General features: G+C 47.9%; 1 protein-coding gene across 1 annotated transcript in view; it reads left to right on the forward strand.

Annotated features, from left to right (window-relative positions):
- The window catches only part of Pcnx2 (pecanex 2), a 153,726-nt gene that overhangs the window by 35,757 nt on the left and 97,078 nt on the right, over positions 1–20,891 (forward strand). Inside the window, exons 10-15 of the mRNA XM_052167115.1 lie at positions 3,979–4,124; positions 6,526–6,679; positions 6,793–6,825; positions 12,355–12,526; positions 18,191–18,301; positions 18,956–19,047. Of these exons, the coding sequence (XP_052023075.1) occupies positions 3,979–4,124; positions 6,526–6,679; positions 6,793–6,825; positions 12,355–12,526; positions 18,191–18,301; positions 18,956–19,047 (708 nt within the window). The remainder of the gene's footprint in view (positions 1–3,978; positions 4,125–6,525; positions 6,680–6,792; positions 6,826–12,354; positions 12,527–18,190; positions 18,302–18,955; positions 19,048–20,891) is intronic.

Raw genomic sequence — 20,891 nt, forward strand, 5'->3', positions numbered from 1 at the left:
AATGCACCAAACCCCTCAAGAGCATAGTTGGCTCTTCTACCTCCCCCTACATAGTTTAAAAAGATATCTGCTTTTTAAAAAATCATGATAACCTTGTATTTATTTACTAAGCATGCCAAGATTCTTAAATATTTGATTTGGAAATCTTAAATATTTGATTTGGCTTTTTGTTGTTGATTTGGGTGACATCAAGTGGAAAACATGAAGCCTTCTGTTATTTTACTAAGAAATTCCTCGATAATGTTCATTCCATCATCCAGGGAAGCTTTACTGAGACTCAGGGGAGCCAGAGCAAGGGTCCCCTGGCAGCGGTACCATGGACGGCTGGGCACTGAGACAGGCCTGCCTATGAGTGACAACTGCAGTGCGGACCTCACGGAGGCAGGGCAGGCGTCTCAGGGGAAGGGATTCTTGGGGTTGACTTCTAAGCAGGTGGGCCTCTTGGAAGGTGTAGCCTGAGCACCAAGGGTTACAGATGGGTAAGCTCAAGTCCTCATGAAGTTTCTTAGTTTCCATGTTTGTCTTCTTCCTGTCAAAGTTTCTAAATCTAAAGTATCAATAATATAACTTTATATCTGGTTTTAAGATGGCTCTTAAAAATTTCTCAAAGAAGTCTTCTAATATTGTATTTTGAAAATTTATCACCCTGTGGCTAACGGAAAAGGAAGACAGTTTTCAGAAGAAACACAAACAACCAATGAATAATTTAAGAAGCATCCAATATCCACCTGAATGCAAATGCCACCTCACGCCAGACAGAACAGCTGTCACCAGAAACTTGCTGGTGTTCAGTGCTGGTGCAGTGCACACTAGTAGAGTCATCGTGGGACTCACTGTAGAAGTTTCTTTAAAAGTAGGGGCTAGAGAGACATCTGAGCAGTCAAGAACACATCATCCTCTTGCAAAGGACCCCACTCGGTGCCCAGCATCCATGCTGGGCAGCTCACAACCTACTAGGGCCCCAGCTCCTGAGCATTTGCTGCCCCCTTCTGGCCACCCTTGACACCTGCACTCACATGCGGACACCATGAGAGGGGGCAAGCGGGATATGAGGAAGGACTGGGGTTTAGTGAAAAGATCCGTGGAACATGAAAGAGGAAGAGAGAGTAGGGTAGGGAAGAGGAAATGAGCCAGAGGAGAATCATTAAAATATCCATTGTTGGAAAAAGCCAGAAAAATACTCAGTACCCCATATGCTAACTTTAAAATTAAATGAATGAGGGATGGAAAGATGACTCTATGGTTACTAGCACTGGCTGTTGTTGCAGATGACCTGGGTTTGATTCCCAGTACCATATGATAGCTTACAGCCACCTACCTCAAGTTCCACAGGCACCAGGCATGAACATGACGCAGAGATACATACAGGCCAAATATGCTTACATGGACAGTAAAACTGGACAGATTCAGTGTGGTGGCTGTGTGTACAGCTCCTGCCTGGCTCTGGGTAGGGCTGGCTCTGCCCACTGACCATCAGGGACTGCACTATTGGCCTTCTTCCCTGAGGACTGTGTGTCACACAGCTTCATCTCTTCAGCCTGTGTCTGTGAGGCCACCATCTTTCCTGGACCTCTAAAGGTCAAACACAGGTCCTAGTAAGTCAGCGAGCTCCTTCATCCCAGCAGTAGTAACCATAGCTAAAACAAGAGCCCAGTACTCAGGTTGCTCTCAGAGTCTCAGTCTACTCTAGCCCTGCCCAGGGGCTTCTGAGTGTTGTTCTAAGGACAGAGTGGTTTTCCTTTCCTATGCCTTGTGTATGCATCAGTACTTTATGTTCAGGATCACCTCCTGGTCCTTGAGCCAAGTTAACTAGTTAATCTCGGTGCTGCCAAGAAGGTAGAACCTGCCCTTGCCCAGGGCTCTGCAAGGGTCTGTGAACCTGTGAAGGAGCACCTGGGCAATGCTGAACACATACCAGCTTCTTGGACATCAGTCACTGTCCTTAAAGTTGTGGATTACAATTCCCAAACTCACCCAGGGGGTGTGGGTGCAGGTGCGTGCGGGTGCGTACTAGCATGGGCTGACATATTTTTGTGTTTTAGGTTTTTTTGTTGCTCATGGTGGTTTTTTTATTGTTATTTTATTTATTTATTTTTTTATGTCTCTCTTGCTTTGGACTTTGATCTGTGTGAATTTCTTTGAGCTACACATCAAAGCTCCACTCATCCAGATTAAAGCATATTTTTGTTTCCGCAGAGATGCTTTAAGGTAAATTCTCTCAGGGATTTGGAGCATCCACAGAGTATGACTGAGGGATGCAAAACTGCAGAGACGGGAGGAGGAGACTCATGGTCCTGAAGTCTCAGAGCCTCGGGTCCCTGTCACCTCACACCCAGCCTGAGGCAGGCGGTCTTCCATGCAGCCCCCTAGGTGGGGGAGCTGATGTAGGGTGGACTTAGTTCATCTGAATGCTGGGGTCCCAGATTGCAGAGATGGCTGCTGGTGGACACCCCACCTTCTGCTTGATCTCCTGTTCTAAACTCTGGTTCCTCACCATGTCATCCCCTGGTGACCTCACTGTTGGTCACTCCCCCCACTTCCTGCATCATTTTTAAGTTTGTCTAGATGCACCAGACTCTGAAGAATTAGCACACACACACATACACACGTGTGCACACACACACATACACGAGTTCACACACATATGTACATATACATGAGTACACACACATTCAAGTGCACATACACATGAACACATACCCACAGGTTTTGTGCACATGCATGCTCATGTGTGCAGAGGCCACAGGTTAACATCCACTGCGGTTTATCAGCCATTCTCCACTTTAGTTTTTGAAGCAGGGTCTCTGTGGCCTGGTGCTCACCAAGAAGTCTAAACTGGCTGGTGTGTCAGCCTCAGGCGTCCATCTGAACCTCCCCAGTGCTGGGGTACAGTCATACATCATCACGACTGGCTTTTTACAGATGCTGTGTCTGGGGAGTGAGCACTTCATGAGCTACTGTTCCCCCTTGCTCTGCTTTTAGGGCAGACTTTGTCAGTGACCTTGTGACCTCCAATGAAAGCCTCTTTGGGGTAAAACTTGTATATTGACTTCAGCATTATATTTAATAGAAGTTAAAGATTAAACCATTTAAAATATTTCCTTGGACTCTTGTCTTACACAATAACTATTTCCCAGGAGCGCCTTGTCTAACTAGCAGAAGTGTTTTCAGTGGTGAGCGCTGCCAGGGTTTCGGCGATCACATCTTCATGGAACCTGTGTGATTTTAATCATTATTCTTTTCCTAGACTGGCCTTTTAAAGCAGAGTATGTTGGAATCTGGCCATCTGTTTTTGCTTCATATCTTGTTTCAGTAGTAGTGTTGAACTCAGGGCTTCAAGCATGCTAGACAGTTTCTCCACCACTGAGTTCTACTTTCAGGATTTGTGTGTGTGTGTGTGTTGTATGTGCCTGTGTGTGTGTGTGTGTGTACATGTTTGTGTTGTGTGTGTGCCTGTGTATGGTATATATATATATGCTTATGTGTGCATGTGTGGTGTGTGTGTGGTGTGTGTGTGTGTGGTATGTGCCTCTGTGTGGTATGTATGTGTGTGCTTGTGTGTGCATATGTGTTATATGTGTGGTGTGTGCCTGCATGTGTGCAAGTGTGTGTTGCGTGTGTGCAAGTGTTCGTGCATGCATGTGCATTCGTGCATGCTTGCATGCACATGTATGTGGTGTGGGTGTGTGCATGTGTGTTCTCTCTCTGTGTGTTAACACCTGTATGAATTTATGTGTACCACATCCATGAAGAAGCCTGCAGAGTATGTCAGAGCCCTGAATCTGGAGGTAGAGATGGTTGTAAACCTCCATGTGAGTGCTGAGAACTGAACCCGCCATCCTCTGCAAGAACAGACAGCACTTTTAACCGCTGAGCCATCCCTCCTTGTGTTTTGAAACTCTGAGATGTTTTGTGACTAGGACTTATCATAGTGACACTCATTCTGCCTTTGGTCTGTTTTGTTTCTGTTGTATGAAGCAGGTCAGTCAGGATCTGGAAGACTCATCACGCTCTTCAGCACAAGGGAAGTTTAACCGAGAGCAGTTCTACAAATTCATCATCTTCCCTGGGAAGTGGATTAAAGTCTGGTATGACCGACTCACTTTGCTGGCGCTGCTGGACCGGTAAGCTGTCAGGCACGCGGAGGCGTGGCTGGAAAACAAGGGAGGACACCGGCGAGCATGCTCTCACATGCTCCTAAAATGCACCTTGCTGCTTGCTAAGGTCGCTAGGATATCTCCAGCCCATACCCCACTTGGCTGTGAACCACAGTGACTTAGACATTGAATTTCACAGTTGCCAAGTGAAGTGATGACGGAGCACTGTGGGCTTGGGCGCGGGTTGGCCTTGGGATAGTCTGCTTTGGTTTGCTCATGCCCTGCCCTGTTTTGGTAGGAATACTTTCAGTTTCATCAGCAGGAGGAGGCCCTTTTCTCCACCTGTCTTAGTCAGGGTTTCTATTCCTGCACAACATCATGACCAAGAAGCAAATTGGGGAGGAAAGGGTTTATTCAGCTTACATTTCCATGTTGCAGTTCATCACTAAAGGAAATCAGGACTGGAACTCAAGCAGGTTAAGAAACAGGAGCTGATGCAGAGGCCATGGAAGGATGTTTCTTACTGGCTTGCTTTCCCTGGCTTGCTCAGCCTGCTGCTCTCTTATAGAATCCAAGAGCACCAGCCCAAAGGTGGAACCACCCACAAGGGGCCCTCCCCACTTGATCACTAATTGAGAAAATACCCCACAGCTGGATCTCATGGAGGCATTTCCCCAACTGAAGCTCCTTTCTCTGTGATGCTCCAGCCTGTGTCAAGTTGACACACACAACTAGCCAGTACACCCCCTTATTATTGCACCTAAATAAAACACTTTGTGGCTGGAGATATGGTGCCTGGGGGGGGGGGAGCAGGGAGGTTCAAGTTTGCTCTGGTGAAGACAGGCTTAGAGTGGGGTTTCCTGTTTGTGGGCTCCCCTGTCGGAAGGTGCAGAGGAGAATACTAGGGTTTTCAGAGAGGCTGTGGCTCTGGTAGGGGCTGGTTTTAAAATCGATGGTAGGAACTCTAATGCTTGCATAGCAGGGTCTGTTCAGAGCTTGGTGCCAGCCTGTGGGGCAGTGGTAGGGCCGCCGAACTGCCGCCTGTCCCGTAGTGACTACTTGTTACAGTGATGGTTCAGCCTTGTCTTAAATGGTGTGATCACATGCAGAAAAAAAACGATAGTCTTGCAAAATTACAGCGGTAAATTTCAGGACACCTGCCCCCCCCCCCCCCCAGTCAGGGAACACCATTGTAACTGCTTTGCTAACAATGCCATGTTACCCTGGGGCATTCGTAGGAGTGGAATGTCGATTCTGTAGCTAGCAATGCATGTTAATGCACTCAGCTAGATGAGGCTTTAAAAATGCTACATTTTTTCTGTAACAAGGAATAGGCTGTGTTAACCTCAATTATGAATAACAAATCTCTTTGTAGGTGTGTGTGTGTGTGTGTGTGTGTGTGTGTGTGACCTGCCTGCCACACCATAGCCCAGGAACCCCACAGGCTTCATGTATGCCTTCACAGGGCTCATGTTCGATCAGGGACAACAGAAAACTTGTAAGGAACAAAATGGACCCTTCCTGTTGTAGACCCTTCCATCTCACCTTAATTGGTTAACTCAATTAGCCCCCTCTTTGATGATGCTCTAGATACCCCTTTACACTTCCACACTATCCTAATAAGACCTCATGTGTGTGTGTGTGTGTGTGTGTGTGTGTGTGTGACCGTGACCTGCCTGCCACACCATAGCCCCACAGGCTTCATGTATGCCTTCACAGGGCTCATGTTCGATCAGGGACAACAGAAAACTTGTAAGGAACAAAATGGACCCTTCCTGTTGTAGACCCTTCCATCTCACCTTAATTGGTTAACTCAATTAGCCCCCTCTTTGATGATGCTCTAGATACCCCTTTACACTTCCACACAATCCTAATAAGACCTCATGTCTGGAGGAGTGCCCTCTGCATCTTCCATCTTATGTAGAAGACTCTAAAACAAAATCAACCCAAAAGACTGTGTGGCCAAGCTCACCCAGCTAGGTTCCCTGTACTGTCTGGGAGTCACTTCTTCCTCAGAAGCTTCCTGCTCCTGGATCTGGGCATTAAACCCCGACTCCAGAAACGATCAGTCTGGAAACGATTACCCAGGCGTCAATGCTGACAGGAGCCTGTGTAGTTCTGAGACATTCCAGGCTTCGGTTGTAACCACCAGTTGCCTCGCAGACCTGGTGCATGTGGCCAAGGAAGTCAGCATGATCAGGTTTCCGTTATTCCAAGAACAAACACCTAGGGTAGCAATAAGGAGTTTGTGTAAACAGCACAAGAGTAAACTGATATCCAGCACCTGTGCTCAGTGTTGGTTCAGGCCTAGAACAGCACAGCCCCTGCTCAGTGCAGTCACTGTCTGTCAGTGAGCATAGGAAGGCTTGCATCGATAGCGGCGTGGGCATGCCAGTCTCACTCTCTGTTTCCTTGTGTGTTTGCGCAGAACTGAAGATGTGAAGGAGAACATGATAGCCGTTCTGCTCAGCGTTCTGGTTTCCCTCCTGGGCTTTCTGACACTGAATCGTGGCTTCTGTAGAGACTTGTGGGTCCTGCTTTTCTGCCTGGTCATGGCCAGCTGCCAGTACTCCCTGCTCAAGGCAAGAACCCATCCTCGTGTGTGTGTGTGTGTGTGTGTGTGTGTGTGTGTGTGCGTGTGCTGTCACAAGCATAGCCTTGCAAGGTAACCAACATCCTCTGGTTTGTGTTTTAGAGCGTCCAGCCTGACCCTGCCTCACCAATACACGTAAGTGCCTAAGTACAGGCCTAAGTCTCACCTGCTTGCGTTGAAAACTGGGGTGATGCCGGCGTCTATCCAAGGGGTCAAATTTGCATCTGTGTCTGTATCTCGAATACAGGAGTAGAAGCGGTGGATGGATTCCCGAGTGCATGGCGCTAAGCTCTGGCTGGATCTAAGCGCATGGTGCGTTGGCATTGGCGGAGGAGGGGCTCAGGCATGGGGCAGACCCTGTATGATAGGTCGCTTCTATCCCCAGGGCTCTTATGAGAAAAGGCACTGCAGCTTGATCGGATGATCCGCAGACTCAGCCCTCTGCTGCCTTGCCTTTGTTTCCCATTACCCACTTGACTTTCGGATGCTGAGCGTAATGGTGGTCCTCTGTGTGCCTAGGTTTCCTTATGTGCAAATAGAGCTGGTTGATGTCAGTGGGGATTGGATGTAAATCATTAAACAGTGCATGTAAATTGCTTCGAGCAGTGGCTGGTACCTGGCAGTGCTCCTCAAGCACTTAGTATGTGGTCATACACTTCATATTTTAAATTCCTATTATAAACATACATATATGTATGTATGTATATATATATATATGTATGTGTGTATATATATATATATATATATATATATATATATATATATATATTTGGGGTAAGTTATAATTTGGCCATGTATACATGCTATAATGATTAAGTCAATTACTTTTGTGTATCATATCACATACTTTTGTCCATTTTCAAGAGCATTCAATGTCATGGTTGATGACAGCCGCCATCACTATGCTGGGTAATAGATCCCACATGCCTGACTCTGTGCACCTTTGTCCCAGCACTCCCCGTCCCCCTCCTCTGCCACACCCCCCATCACGCTGGTTATGTTGTCTGTCAGACTTTGTTCTGTTCCATAGAAAGTGAGGTCATGCAGTATTCGTACTGATGTGGGCACTGGAAATCCAACTCAGGTTCTCTGGCAGAGCAGCAAATGTTCTTAACTGCTGAATGCTCTTTCCAGCTCCTACTGTGTGTGTGTGTGTGTATGCATGTGTGTATGTATATGTGTGCATGAACATGTGATTGCCCATGCCCTCATGATTATATATGCTTGCACAGGTGCGTAGGCCACAGTACCATGTATGTAAGGTCAGCGGACCATGTAGGTGTTCGTCCCTGTTTGAGGCAGGATCTCTCTGTAGGGTTTCCTCTGCTGTATCTGCCAGGGTAGCTGACCCGTAAGTTCTGCAGATTCTGTCTGCTGCTTATCTCGCTGAAAGAGCACTTGGATTACAAACACCCTGCTACATGTCCACCTTTTTGTTTTGTGTGTGATTCAGACACAGGTCCTCTGCTTCCAAGGCAAATGCTTTAAGTGGCTTGAACTTTTTTGAGAACTTCTCACGATCCTTAATGTCAGTACCTCCTCCTATCGTCCACAAGGGGTCGCTCTCCCCACGTCCTCACCAAGACTTACTGGTCCTTTTGCGATAAATGCCCCTCTATCAGGTGTGAGTTCATTTCCTACTGTGGTTTTCTTATTCGTGACCCTGCATGGAAACTGTGCATGAAGACCATTTGCTATTGCCCTTGGGTTCAGATGCCCTGTTACCCTTTATCCTGATAACCTGGATTCTAATTTATATGAGCCGCTGGGCTCACCCAGACCAACCCATTGGTGGCCCAGTATCTTTTGACAAGCTCCTATTTACACACATATTCTCCTGGCCCTGGTATCCCAGTGGCCTTGGGTCCTGTGGGTCAGGGTCCACTGTGCAGGGTCCAGCCATAGCCATGTGCTTTGATGCGTCTGTGTTGTGCTTGGTTGTCCTTCCTGCCTCTGTCACAGCACTGTGACACCTTCTGCCCTTCTGCCACCCTCACTGTGGACCCTGAAGAAGAGAAAGCTGCCTTCCCTTTATTATGCAGTTTTTTAAAAAAATTGTATTCATGGTTTACGACTGATTTTTAATCTATACCAGCTCATCATGATTAATAAACAGTTCTAATTGGTGGCCGTGTGCTGGAAGATGCTGTCCTGTTAAATTCCTCTGTTCCCTGTAATCAGTTTGCATGTGATACATCTTTTATCCTAGCATCAAGCAGCATTGTGACGCCAGCATTAAGATGCAGTGTTGTGATTCCCATTAGAAACCGGGGCAGGCGTGTGCTCTGAGGTTTGCTGCAAGCCATCGCAGGTGCACCAGCATCTTCTCCCTGGCACCTCCTCCTTCACTGTGGCTGGTTCGCTGCTGTTGTTATCCGGCATCCAAACATTCCTCGCCTTGGGGCTGTGGACACAGCTCAGTCAGTAAAGTGGCTGCCACACAAACATGAGGCCTAGAGTCAGATCCCCAGAACCCATGCAAAAGCCACTCAAGGTCACACAAGTGTTCAGTCCAAGTACTATGGGCGCAAAGACACATGTACACTCAGATAAACTTGTACACATACACACATGTGCACATACACATAGATATGTGTGCACACACATGTGCACATACACAGACATGTGAGCACACATGCATACAAAGGCACCTGTGCACACAGACACGCATGCATATGTACATGCACGCGTGCGTGCACACACACACACACACACATACACACAATTCCTTCCCTGCTTGCACTTTGGGATGTGATACAAAGCATGCTAAGACAATGAGGAGAAGAGGGTGCCAGGCCTCATGCTTCAGGTAGATTTGAGGTACTAGGGCCTCCGTACTGCTGTGCAGAGCCAGAGTCATACTGCCTGATTCTTATGAGAACAGACCAAGCTACCCTGTCAGGATGCGGACAGGCATGTCTCAGGGAGCAGGCATGTTGCAGGGAGCCGGGAGCACAGGTTTCTCTTACTGTCCTGGTCAACTGTAGTCAGACACCTACCCTGTGTCCATTTCAGTCATCAATTTCCTTACCGGAATTTCAAAGTCTATTCAGCACTGGTTGGAGCTGGTGTCTCTAGAAGCTCTGACAAGGAAGAGGAGGAGGCGGGCAGAGGCATTTTCCCATGAAATTTTCCAAAACAAGAGCCAGGCAAGAATCCTCATCATGTTAATCAACGTGTGCTTCATCAGGTGTAAAAAACAAATAAACAAAAAGCAAACCAACAACAACAAAAAAAAAAAACCAAAAATGAATCAGGAGAGGAGTCTGCTTTGCAATTCATGAGCTACCTAGCGTGCAGAATGTACGCAGGTGGCTGGTCACTCAGCCCTGGCGGCTTCCCCGAGGGCTTCTCCTTTCTTTCTGCATCTTCCAAACTGCTTTGTGAACAGTCTGCTGCAGTGCTGATGGGCAGGGCTGACAGGAAACCCACAGGCACACAAGGTCAGTATTCAGACAGTAGCCTCGAGGATGCTCCCGGCCATGGGACACGCCGTGGAAGCTGTGCTTATAAACTGCTCTGGGGAAGCTGAGAGGATTGTGAAGAGGCCATGATTAGACTTCACCTGGTGGCACAGGCAGGAAAAAAGATTTTTTTTTTAATCGAAAAGTTAAAAATCAACCCTTGTAGGGTGCCTGTGGATGCAGAGGGACTCTCAGCAGTTGGAGAGCACAGGATTTCATTAGTGAGCATTATGGGGAGTCAGGGAAGATAGAATGAACGGTTTGTGTCCTGGGAATAAGTAGCATCCTGGGGGTATGGCTCTGGGACCCCAAACACAGGCGGCATGGCCACAGTAGCTGGGGGCTAGCCCACTGTAGGACTCCAGGTTTGGTTTCATAAATTAGCAACACTGAGGACATGTTTGAATCATTGATAAAGCATCCAAAAGATGATTGAGGGTTTTTCATATTAGTGAGGCCAGAGATGGCCTGCTGCTAGATGATGGGTTTTGATGCACGCATCGGCATGTGTGTGTGTGCGCGCGCTTAAGTGTGCCTGTAGGCCCGAGGACCCGACAGTTCGGTTGTGATAGGCGGGTGAGCTGAAGTACAGCTTCTCACTGCCTTGAGTTTGCCAGCAAGCCCCGGGCAGCCTGCCTCCAAGTGCCCAGCTCTAGGAACGTAGCCACAACCCCAACATTGGTTCCGGGGCTTGCACTGACTTATGCTCATAAGGCAAACATTTTAATGACTGAGCTGACGCTCCAGCTCACTAACCGTTCGATAAGAGAAAGAGACAGAACAAGTAGTAGCTGCGTAATTATGTTTTGTAAACCTCATCAGTTTGAGAAAATATCTCCCCTTCACGTGTCTTGTGTATTGATTCACCACACAGTTATTTATATCAGCTAATTGATTTTGCCAAGTTTACTTTAGTAAGGCTGTTTAGACTTCATTCTGGCTTTGGTCTTATTATTTTTTTTAATGCAAAGAAAGTATTCTCGTGTGCTTATTAATCCATGACCTACTTGGATGCTGAAGAAAATTCCCTACTAGTGCAACGATGTTTTTAAAAGACCGAATCTGGCCTTGGGACCAAAGGCAGCCAGTCTCTGTGACAGATGCTGGTATTGTCCTGTTGAAAGATGGTCTCGGAACAGGACTGTTTCTATTTTGGAAGCAGTGGCAATTTAAACTTCTAAATATGGCACATTCAAGACAGTGACTGAGAACACCTGTCTGAGACTGTCACTCTGCCTCTGCTTGGCGCGTGCAAGGTGACTTATAAATTGCAAAGCACACTGTCTGGCCCACTGTCGTTGGCCTCTCAAATCTTATGAATTGTGCATTGATTTCAAAGATGATGTTGTTTTGCTGGCTTTTGCTCTGGAAAGCCTGTACCCCACCTCCTTATTTAAAAATAATTTAAAGTTTTATTATCACTGCACATGTGTGCCTTATGTGTTCCCACTTGTGCGTGCACATGTGTGTGTGTGTGTGTGTGTATGTGTTGAGTGTGCATTTGCTCACACCGTGGTATGTGTATGTAGGTCAGAGGATAACTCATGGCGTTGGGTCTCCCTTTCTACCTTGATGTGAAGGATAAAGGTTGCACTGGCTTTGGTTCCTCTCAGATGAAAGGTGATACCCATGATTACTCAAAATGGCTCTCGCTGTGTCAGCCAATGTTCTCTCTGCCACGTTAAGACCTGCACCTGGAGGACTGACAGCCCTCTCCTCTGTCCCCTGCTTCCCGCCACAAGGGAATTGAAGCCCCATTCCTAATACTATCTCCTGTTGATGGGGAATCCCAGTCAGATGCACGTGACAAAGGTTTCGAGGAGTCTGTCACCTGAAAGGAGAGAGGAGGAAGGAAGTCTGACCCCACCCCAGGGAAAGCATTGAATTAGACAAATTTTCTCTGGGTGGGAACAGAAATGTTAGGTAAATCTTGTTTGACTTGGAAGTGAGACATTCTCTTCGACAGTTTCATTCTGGCTTGGAAAAATAAACACCGAGCATTGTTTATGCGCCTACTTTTGTGTCTCCCCCTTAATTGTGTATTTTGAGGGTGTGGATGGGTGTTGGGGTGGGGATGGGTGCTGGGGTGGGGATGGGTGCTGGCGGTGTGGCATCAGTTGTATCATATAGTGTAAGTTCTTGGATGTCATGGAGGAGTCAAAACAGAAGGTACAACTCAGAACTTGCATCTGTTTTCTAGGGTCACAACCAAATCATCGCCTACAGCAGACCCATCTATTTCTGCATGCTGTGCTCCCTTATTCTGCTTCTAGATGCAGGGGCCAAAGCCAGGCACCCTCCCAGCTATGCTGTGTATGGCCTGAAGCTCTTCACGCCAGAGACCCTGCAGTCGGTCAGGGACCACTTAATAGGTGAGTGAGTTTGGGGCTTATGGGGGGAGTCTTGGAATGTATGTCTCCCCCGTATATTTGCATTTGTACTGGGAAAAGCCAGCACACGTGATTACTGCTGTAAAGGGCTAAGTACTTTCCTCTTGGTTTGTGCTGTAGAAAATTCTGTGGAAGGGGTGAGGATGGGGATGGAGGAAGGGAGGGAGGGAAGGAAGGAGGGAGGGAAGGAGGGAGGGAAGGAAGGAGGGAGTGAGAAAAGGAGGGAGGGAAGGAAGGAGGGAAGGAGAGAGAGAAGGAAGGAGGGAAGAGGGAGGGAAGGAAGGAGGGAGGGAAGGAGGGAAGGAGGGAGGGAAGGAGGGAGGGAAGGAAGGAGGGAAAGAGGGGGAGAAGAATGGAAGGAGGGAGGGAGGAAAGGAGGGAAGGAGGAAAGGAGGGAGGGAAGGAGGGAGGGAAGGAAGGAGGAAAGGGGGAGGGAGGGAGAGGAGGGAAGAAGGGAGGGAGAGAAGGAGGGAGGGAGGGAGGGAAGGAAGGAGAGAAGGAGGGAGGGAGGGAAGGAAGGAGAGAAGGAGGGAGGGAGGGAAGGAAGGAGGGAGGAAAGGAGGGAGGGAGGGAAGGAAGGAGGGAGGAAAGGAGGGAGGGAGGGAAGGAAGGAGGGAGGAAAGGAGGGAGGGAGGGAAGGAGGAAAGGGGGAAGGAGGGAGAGAAGGAGAGAGGAAGGAAGGGAAGGAAGGAGAGAGGAAGGGAAGGAAGGAAGGAGGGAGGGAAGGAAGGAGGGAAGGGGGAGGGAGGGAGAGAAGGAGGAAGGGAGGGAGGGAAAGAGGGAGGGAGGGAGGGAAAGAGGGAGGGAGGGAGGGAAGGAGGGAGGAAGGGAAGGAGAGAAAAAGCATAGGCTGACAACCCAGCTGTCATTCTTCTGGCGCTGTCCACCATGGTGTTTTGATTCAGAGTCTCTCACTAACATAGCACCATCGCCACCTCGAGAACCCCAGAATCTCAGGCACTTACTGCCAGTCTTCTTGGCTTTTATGTCCTTGTGGGGGTTGAAGTCACATCCTCATGGTACCTCACCTACCAGGCTGTCTCTTCTGGCTCCTAACAATGGAGTTCTATGAAAGGACTGTGATATTTATAACCAGGAAGTTGTACCCCTGTAGCATCTGAAGCTGGCAGGGACACCCGTGGGGTGAGCTGGCCATAGGGCGACAGCCTCAGGCCTCTCCAAGGCTCCAGGCCGTCTGAGCATGTGTGAATAGGCACCAGTTTCTGCTCACTTCCAGTTTGTGCCGCTGCCCTTGGGTCCCTGCTCTCTCTTTTTCCTCTGTCTGTCTGTCTGTCTGTCTGTCTGTCTGTCTCTCTCTCTCTCTCTCTCTGTGTGTGTGTGTGTTAACCTTGACAGAAGCAATTTAAGGGAGAAAGGATTGATTTTGGCTTGCATCCAAAGGTACAACACATCATGGTGAGAGGTCACAGTGAGAGGTCAAGGCAATGAGCACTTGTTCACGATAGAGCTCACATCACTCTCCTTCTTTTACAGTCTGGGATACCCCCACCCCACCCCACCCCCTGCCCTATGGAATGGGTCTTCCTCCCCCCACCCTTTACCTAGTCCACACAGCCACTCACAGACATGCCCAGAGGCTAAATAACTCCCAGCCGCACCTGGAGGCTTGTCCTGAGCCTGCTAAGGTGACCACAATAACTACCACACTTTACTGAGCAAGATTGTGCTAGAAGGGACGGGGCAGAAGAGGCCCACCTATAACTCAGTAGTTTGTGAGTCAATGTGTGATCATAGGAAAGGGTCCAGAACAAACAGGACTTAGTGCTGTCACTTGCCAGGACGTCCATGATCCGTAGCTCCAAGGACCCGTTGGCACATGCTCTGGGGATTTTTGTGATGACATTGAGGGGTGACCTGCCTCTGAGCTTGTGAAGACTGTGATCACCCTTAGACTCTCGTTGCTGTCAAGATGTCCACTTTCTGATGAGTGCCCCTAGTCCTAAGACAGCGTCACCCTTCCCCTGGCCTCCCTGACAGGTCCCTGAGTCTCTGCAGTGGTCCTGGGCAGGTACCCAGCATGTGAGGAACTTTCTCTGTGTCCCATGCAGTTGAAAACCTGGGTAGGGATGAGACTCCGATTTTCTCCTCATAGCCCCTTCTGTTTCTCTTCCTGCTCTATCTGTAGCAGACTTTACTTACACAGATACACACTACACATACACACATAGTCACAACACATATGTAGACTCCTGGTATGCACACAAATATACATACATACACACATACACACAGATACATGTAGGTAGATATACCACAGAAAACTTACATACTTAGATATACAAACCCATCCACAAATATAAATGTACTATGCACACATATACACTCACAATACATATATGTATATACCAGATGCACACATACATGCACTTCCTTTAAGCCCACCTTGCATGCAAACCCAGGATTTCATTTCATCCATGAAAAAACTAAGCAGTTTATAGCCGAAGGCCTGGAGAACATGTATTGGAAAACCTTCAAGTTCAAGTAGGACACAGATGCATAGCAGGATTGGGGATTGGTCAGCGCCCTCCTGTGAGATCTAGCGACCATTCCTGTTGATGTGTCTCTCTTCACCACTGTTTGAAGCCCGTCACATGACCCAAGAAAGGCATTAGGTCTTTCTCCTCAGTTTAAGTCTTACCCCCAAGGTCCTGCCAGCTGCACTGCGGAAGCTGTCAGAACTGGACATATAAATATACTTTGGAATACTCCCTAGCATCTTAATTTAATTTAATAGGTTAATTGGTTTCTCTTTTCAAGTAGCAGATTGGAGACTATAGCTTAAGGTCACACAAGGAGATGGTTATCAGAGGCAAGGCATGTAAAAGGATGTGAGAAAATGCCTTTCCCTTGCTGCATCTTCACATTCCCCGTGTGTGCTTCTTGGCTATGTTTCCCCCAGATCTCCATGTGGACCAGTGACTTTAGTTCCATCTCTTAAAGGGACAAGGATGTGTTGGCTAACTAGAGCCCCCATTAGCCTGACTTCTGTTCCTCTCTTCCTGGTGAGCTCTGAGGTGTTCTGCTGTGTCTAGAGTTCTTGACCACATTCTTCTCAGTGGCTCGTTTCCCTAGGTCTCCTCTCCATTGTCTAGCCACCCTTACTTCACAGCACTCGACCTGTGTGAGTGACAATATTGTACCTCTGTTGTCACGTCTGACTCACGTCTCCTTGGCCAGCTTGTCTTCTCACTGTGGATAAAGCAGACCTCTCACCACTGTGCTCTGCTGGTGCCTGGAGACCACAGGCACCAGATAAGACTTGGCAGGGCGAGTGACTGAGGCGCACGAGGTATTCATGAAGCACTCCACAAGTTAATGAATAAATGAGGCTTTGGAGTGCTTTCCCCTCATAAGTCAGAGACAGCTCCCTTGACCCTCAGAGTTGGCTTCATTAAGAAGAACATTTTACAGATAACTGTGGAAGGAGACTTGCAGGTGCGGGCACAGACCTGTGGTCCCAGCACTTGGCATGTAGACACAGGAGGATCAGGAGTTCAAAGTTGCTGTTGGTGAAATAGAAGTTAGATGTTGGTCTGAGTTACTTGAGATCCTCTCTTTAAAAGACAACAAAACAACACACCCACCCACCCCCCAAAAAAAGAATAAAAGGGGGGCAGAGGAGGAGGGAAGGGGAAGAAGGGGGCGGGAAAGGAAGAAAGACTTGAGAGAAGCAAAGGCTGACACAATTCATTTACAGATTGCTTTTATGTGTGGGTTCTGCAACAACCTCACTTCTTACTTTGATACCATGAGAAAACCAGTGCCCCGAGTGAGTTCCTGGTGTACCCCACTTTCTACAGCAGGAAAACCAGAGACTTTATTAGGGCTCAAAAAGGAAGGAGGCTGTGCTTGCTTGAAGCCTGAGGTGTTTGTGTAGCAGTGACCCGTGCCTCCAAATGTGCTGCTGGACTTTGTCCTTTTGTTTTTTCCCCCCCGAGTCAATTCCTCTTCCACAGTGTGGGAGAGACAGGGAATGTGGCTTTCTTAACTCCTTCCTGAAATACATTTCTCGACCTAGAACTTCCCAATACTTACTGTTTGCTCCTCAACAGTGACAGGTAAAAATGATGACAAATAGCCCCGCAAGCTGACTAGATGACATCTGTGGCTCAGATAAAAGAAAATCCAGAAGCATAGCGATCTGAGAGTAAGGAGGGAGGGCGTTAAATGCGCTGCTTTGCACACACGGGAAAGGGCTGAAACTGTAAGAAGAATCCAGAAGAGGAGGGAGCACAAGAGGCGTGCATAGAGGGTTTTCTGACTTTGTAGGAGAGACAAGGGTGACTCTAGCTCACCTTCGCCTTGTGGAGTCTCTTCACCAGGAGATGGAGAGACATCATTGTTGTCTCTGTCATGTCCAGGGATCCAGCATCCAGTCTCAGAAGAGGCAGGGCACACTTGTGGTGGGAGCTGCAGCATGAGACCCCAGGGAGTACAGCTGCCTTGCACCTCACCAACAAGGCTGGTCCTAGGTTGATGAGAGACCCAGTGTCAACACTGGAGCAAGGTGACTCCTAAAGGATTATACCTGAAGTCAACCTCTGGCCTCCACGTGTGTACACACACATATACCTTACATACACATGCACACCCCACCCCCACACAGACACACAGGCACACACAGTGTGGTCAGCCTGTGCTCAATAGTAAGTCTCATGGAAGAGATTTCAGAACAAAACCTCTGGGACAACCCACATACCTGTGTGTACAGGTCCTAGTGACTCCTGTCTGGCTCATTCCTTCTGAGGAAAGTTGTGGTTTAAATCAGCAACTGTGTGAGTCCCCTTTCTGTGCAAAAGATGGAGCAAGAAACGCAGTCTTCAGGAGCTACCTGCATTGTTTTTGGTTTTGTTTCATTTTAACCATTTATGTTGGCAAGGACCCTGGGGCAAACAAGTCGCAGCAAAATGCAGCAAACTGTTATGGGTTTTTGATGTTACCTGATGGCATTCGTGGTATCGGGGTGGGTGGAAGCTAGGGATCTGCTAAGAATGTGTTTGAAAGGTTTGACTTAATAAAAAAGAGGTTGGACACGCAATGACTCAGTCTTGGTGGGGGGTTAAAACTAGACCAGGGTGGTGTGGTCCTGCCTCTGCAACGTCCCATGTCTCCATGGTCAGAAAGCTCTAGTTTTGGTTTTGAGGATCTTTAACACAAGTGTGACTCCTTTTTACCTTTGCAAACTTCAGTTTACACGCTTGTTTGCACACTTCTCTGGAAGTTTCCCTGTCTTCTAATTCCTCTCATCTCCCCGGGTCTGATTCTGTCCTGAGCTGTAGACTGTGCACCTCCCTTCCTCCCTCCTCCCCTCCCTCCTCCCCTCCCTTCTGACCTCCCTCCCTCCCTCCCTCCCTCCCTCCCTCCCTCCCTCCCTCCCTCCTTATGAGCTCTTCCTTAGGTCCTGAGCCTTCTGTGCAACCAACCCTGAATAACGCACTTGCTATTTTTTTCTCAGCAGAGGGAGAGGAGCCCAGTTGACTCAGTTTCCCTGGATGGGATAGAAAAATCTGAACAGGAGGCTGTGTTGTAGCCACAAAGCTATGATTTCTCCGCCCACAACTCGGCCATGATTGTCCTTAACTCATTGCCCTTAGCTCATTGCTGCTTCTGTCTGTTCATTTCCAGTATTTTTGTGTTGCTTCCCTGCGATCTCCCTCCTCGGGCTCTTCCCACAGATCAACACCTTCTGTACGTACCTTCTGGAACAAATCGACATGCTGCTCTTTGGGGGTTCTGGTGAGTCTTGGCACCTGCTCCTCCTGGAAAGGGTTTCAAGTTTGAACAAAGTCCTAGGGACAGGAGACAGGGTCCCACTGGAAGGTTTGCTTGTCTTGAGGTCTAAACCCGCTTTAGCTTGGGTTTCCTGTGGAGTCTTTTTTTTATAGAGTCAGAAGTGGTCCTCTCAGTAAAGGATAAGCAAAGATACAAGAAAAGGGATGGTTTCCCTTGATGTGGAGTGGGTGAGTGAGGCCCTTCAAATGATTCTTTAGATGTGTGTGTGTGTGGGAGAGAGAGAGTGTGTGTGTGCACACCCATGCACACGTGCATTTAAGCATGTGCATGTATCATTATGGGAATAGGTCAGGATGCACCTGTGCCTGTAGTATTGTGGATGTGTGTTGTGGGAGCACCTATGAGCCTTGAAAATCTTCCCCCCAAAACACACAAGACCCCAGCATCCCCTGGGCGTGGCACACAGGTCTGATCCTTTGTGCTGTTATTCCGTGGATAGTCGGTTACAATCTTTCCTACACTAGCAGCGGCCTGGCCTTTGGATGGATCCCATAGACAGGAAACGCATACCGAAAGCCACGGACCTCTCCCCACTCCCACCTCTGCTGCATTTGAGACGGGCTCATCCAGTAAGCCGTGCTGGTGTTTGTGTTGCAGCCGTTTCCGGGATCTCGTCGGCCGTGTACAGCGTGGGCCGGAGTGTCCTGGCAGCAGCCCTGCTCCACGCCTTCTGCTTCAGTGCTGTGAAAGTAAGTGTGCAGACACAGCGTGGAGGGAGCCATGGCCCGCGTCAATCCGCATGTCGTTGTTAAGTGTGCAGACACAGCGTGGAGGGAGCCATGGCCCGCGTCAATCCGCATGTCGTTGTAATCAGTTCTTTTTCAACTGTAACCGGAGTGGGATATTAGTGGCTCGGACAGAGTGACAGGGCCTGGCTGAGTCTGGAGATTCCTCCTCTGTAGCTGCCCGCAGCCACATGTAAACCGGGTTACCTGTTGAGAGAATTTTGGGGTTATAGGGAAGAGGGGCGAAAAGAACGTGCGGCCAAGTCAATGTTCACTGATCAAAGCCGTAAACTTTAATGGCGCCGGACCTTTTAACAGTTTGGGCAAACCCTTCCCCCCAGACTCCAGGCTGAGTTCCGGTGGAAGTTGTCTAGCTTCTCTTGGAGGTCTTCGTCTTGACTGCTCCGGCAGCTGGGTGGGTCACCTGTTTAATTCAGGGATTCCTATACCTGGAGGAACAATGAACTTAACCTTTACTTCGAGCGCTCCACCCTAGGTGGAGCAGGATCCTGGCTAACTGGGAGAAGTTAACCTTGACCAAAGTCAAACTCTGACCAAGTGCAAGACTGCCCCAATATGGCTCTGTACATGTCCTCCCTTTTTTTATTAATTTGAACACGAGGAGGTAGAAAACAAGTGGATAAATATCCTTCATAAGAAGGCGGGCCTTAACCAGGAGGGGAAGCATTGACCGTAATTCCTCTTAAATATTGTATAACGTCTTTTTCAGAGGAGGGGTAATAGGCTCCCTTATTATTTTAAGGACAGCCTCTCGACGTTAACCCCTATGCAATTAGGTGTACTTCCTGGGGACTCAGAAGCAGAAATTCACCTCCCCATGCAGTGCTTTGCCTCGCACGTCTCGCTGGTACCCATGTTTGTTCATAAACAAACACACATAGATCTGAGTTCTATGTGGCTCCCTCTTTGGAGATCCACTTGTGTAAGTTTTGAAGCCAGGGGGGGTCTGCAAGTGTCTTTAACAGACATGTAATCTCTCCATCCAGGTGAGCCTGGGTGGAGACAGCCAGTCTGCTTAACAGACAAGGTCAAGAGTTAAAGGTGGAATAGGATTAACTTGTCCCAGAAGTATCCAATTCAGTTGTAAATTAACAACTTTAAGGACCCAAAGCTTGGCCTCTGAGGTGGGAGAGGTAGCCTAGTGTATCAAGAAATAAGCTGTTACTTCTCAGGAAAAGTGGAGACTATATGTTAAATTAACACAGCTGGCTGAAGATTGTTAGCCATCTTCAAAATTGGAATCTTCAATATTGGAATTATTTCTAGACCAGTCTATGGTTGAGTCAGCAGAACACAATAAGGAGAAGAGTCATTTTAACTCTTCTTTAGATTAATTTTTCCTAAGCTAGCTTAACAGTCTCCATGTTCTGTCCCACAAAGTCTAAAGGCTTGAAGCTAGGCAATTTATCTAACCTGGGACATTTAACAATTAAGGTAAGTCAAGAACATATACCCAATATAGCTCTTATGCTACCATGGTCTGGGCATTCAGCAAGCACACAGTCAGCATATCTTCTGCAGCATTCTGTGGAAAAAACAGAGGACATGCCTTCTCCCCCAATATTAAATCAGGATCATGGCATATGTTAATAAGTGAATTCCTTCATTTCACCTAGACATCAATATGCCTAATTACAAGATGTCATATACATTTAGCAAGGAGTTTCTTGGCATCCAAATTTTAAAATTTTCTTAAAAACATGCAAGCATAATTTAAATTATATGCACAGGGACACAATTTCCCCTCTCTTCTTTCTTCCAAGAAGATATTGTTTTATTAATTTAAG

This window comes from Apodemus sylvaticus, chromosome 21, assembly GCF_947179515.1.
Source record: "Apodemus sylvaticus chromosome 21, mApoSyl1.1, whole genome shotgun sequence".
NCBI lineage: Eukaryota > Metazoa > Chordata > Mammalia > Rodentia > Muridae > Apodemus > Apodemus sylvaticus.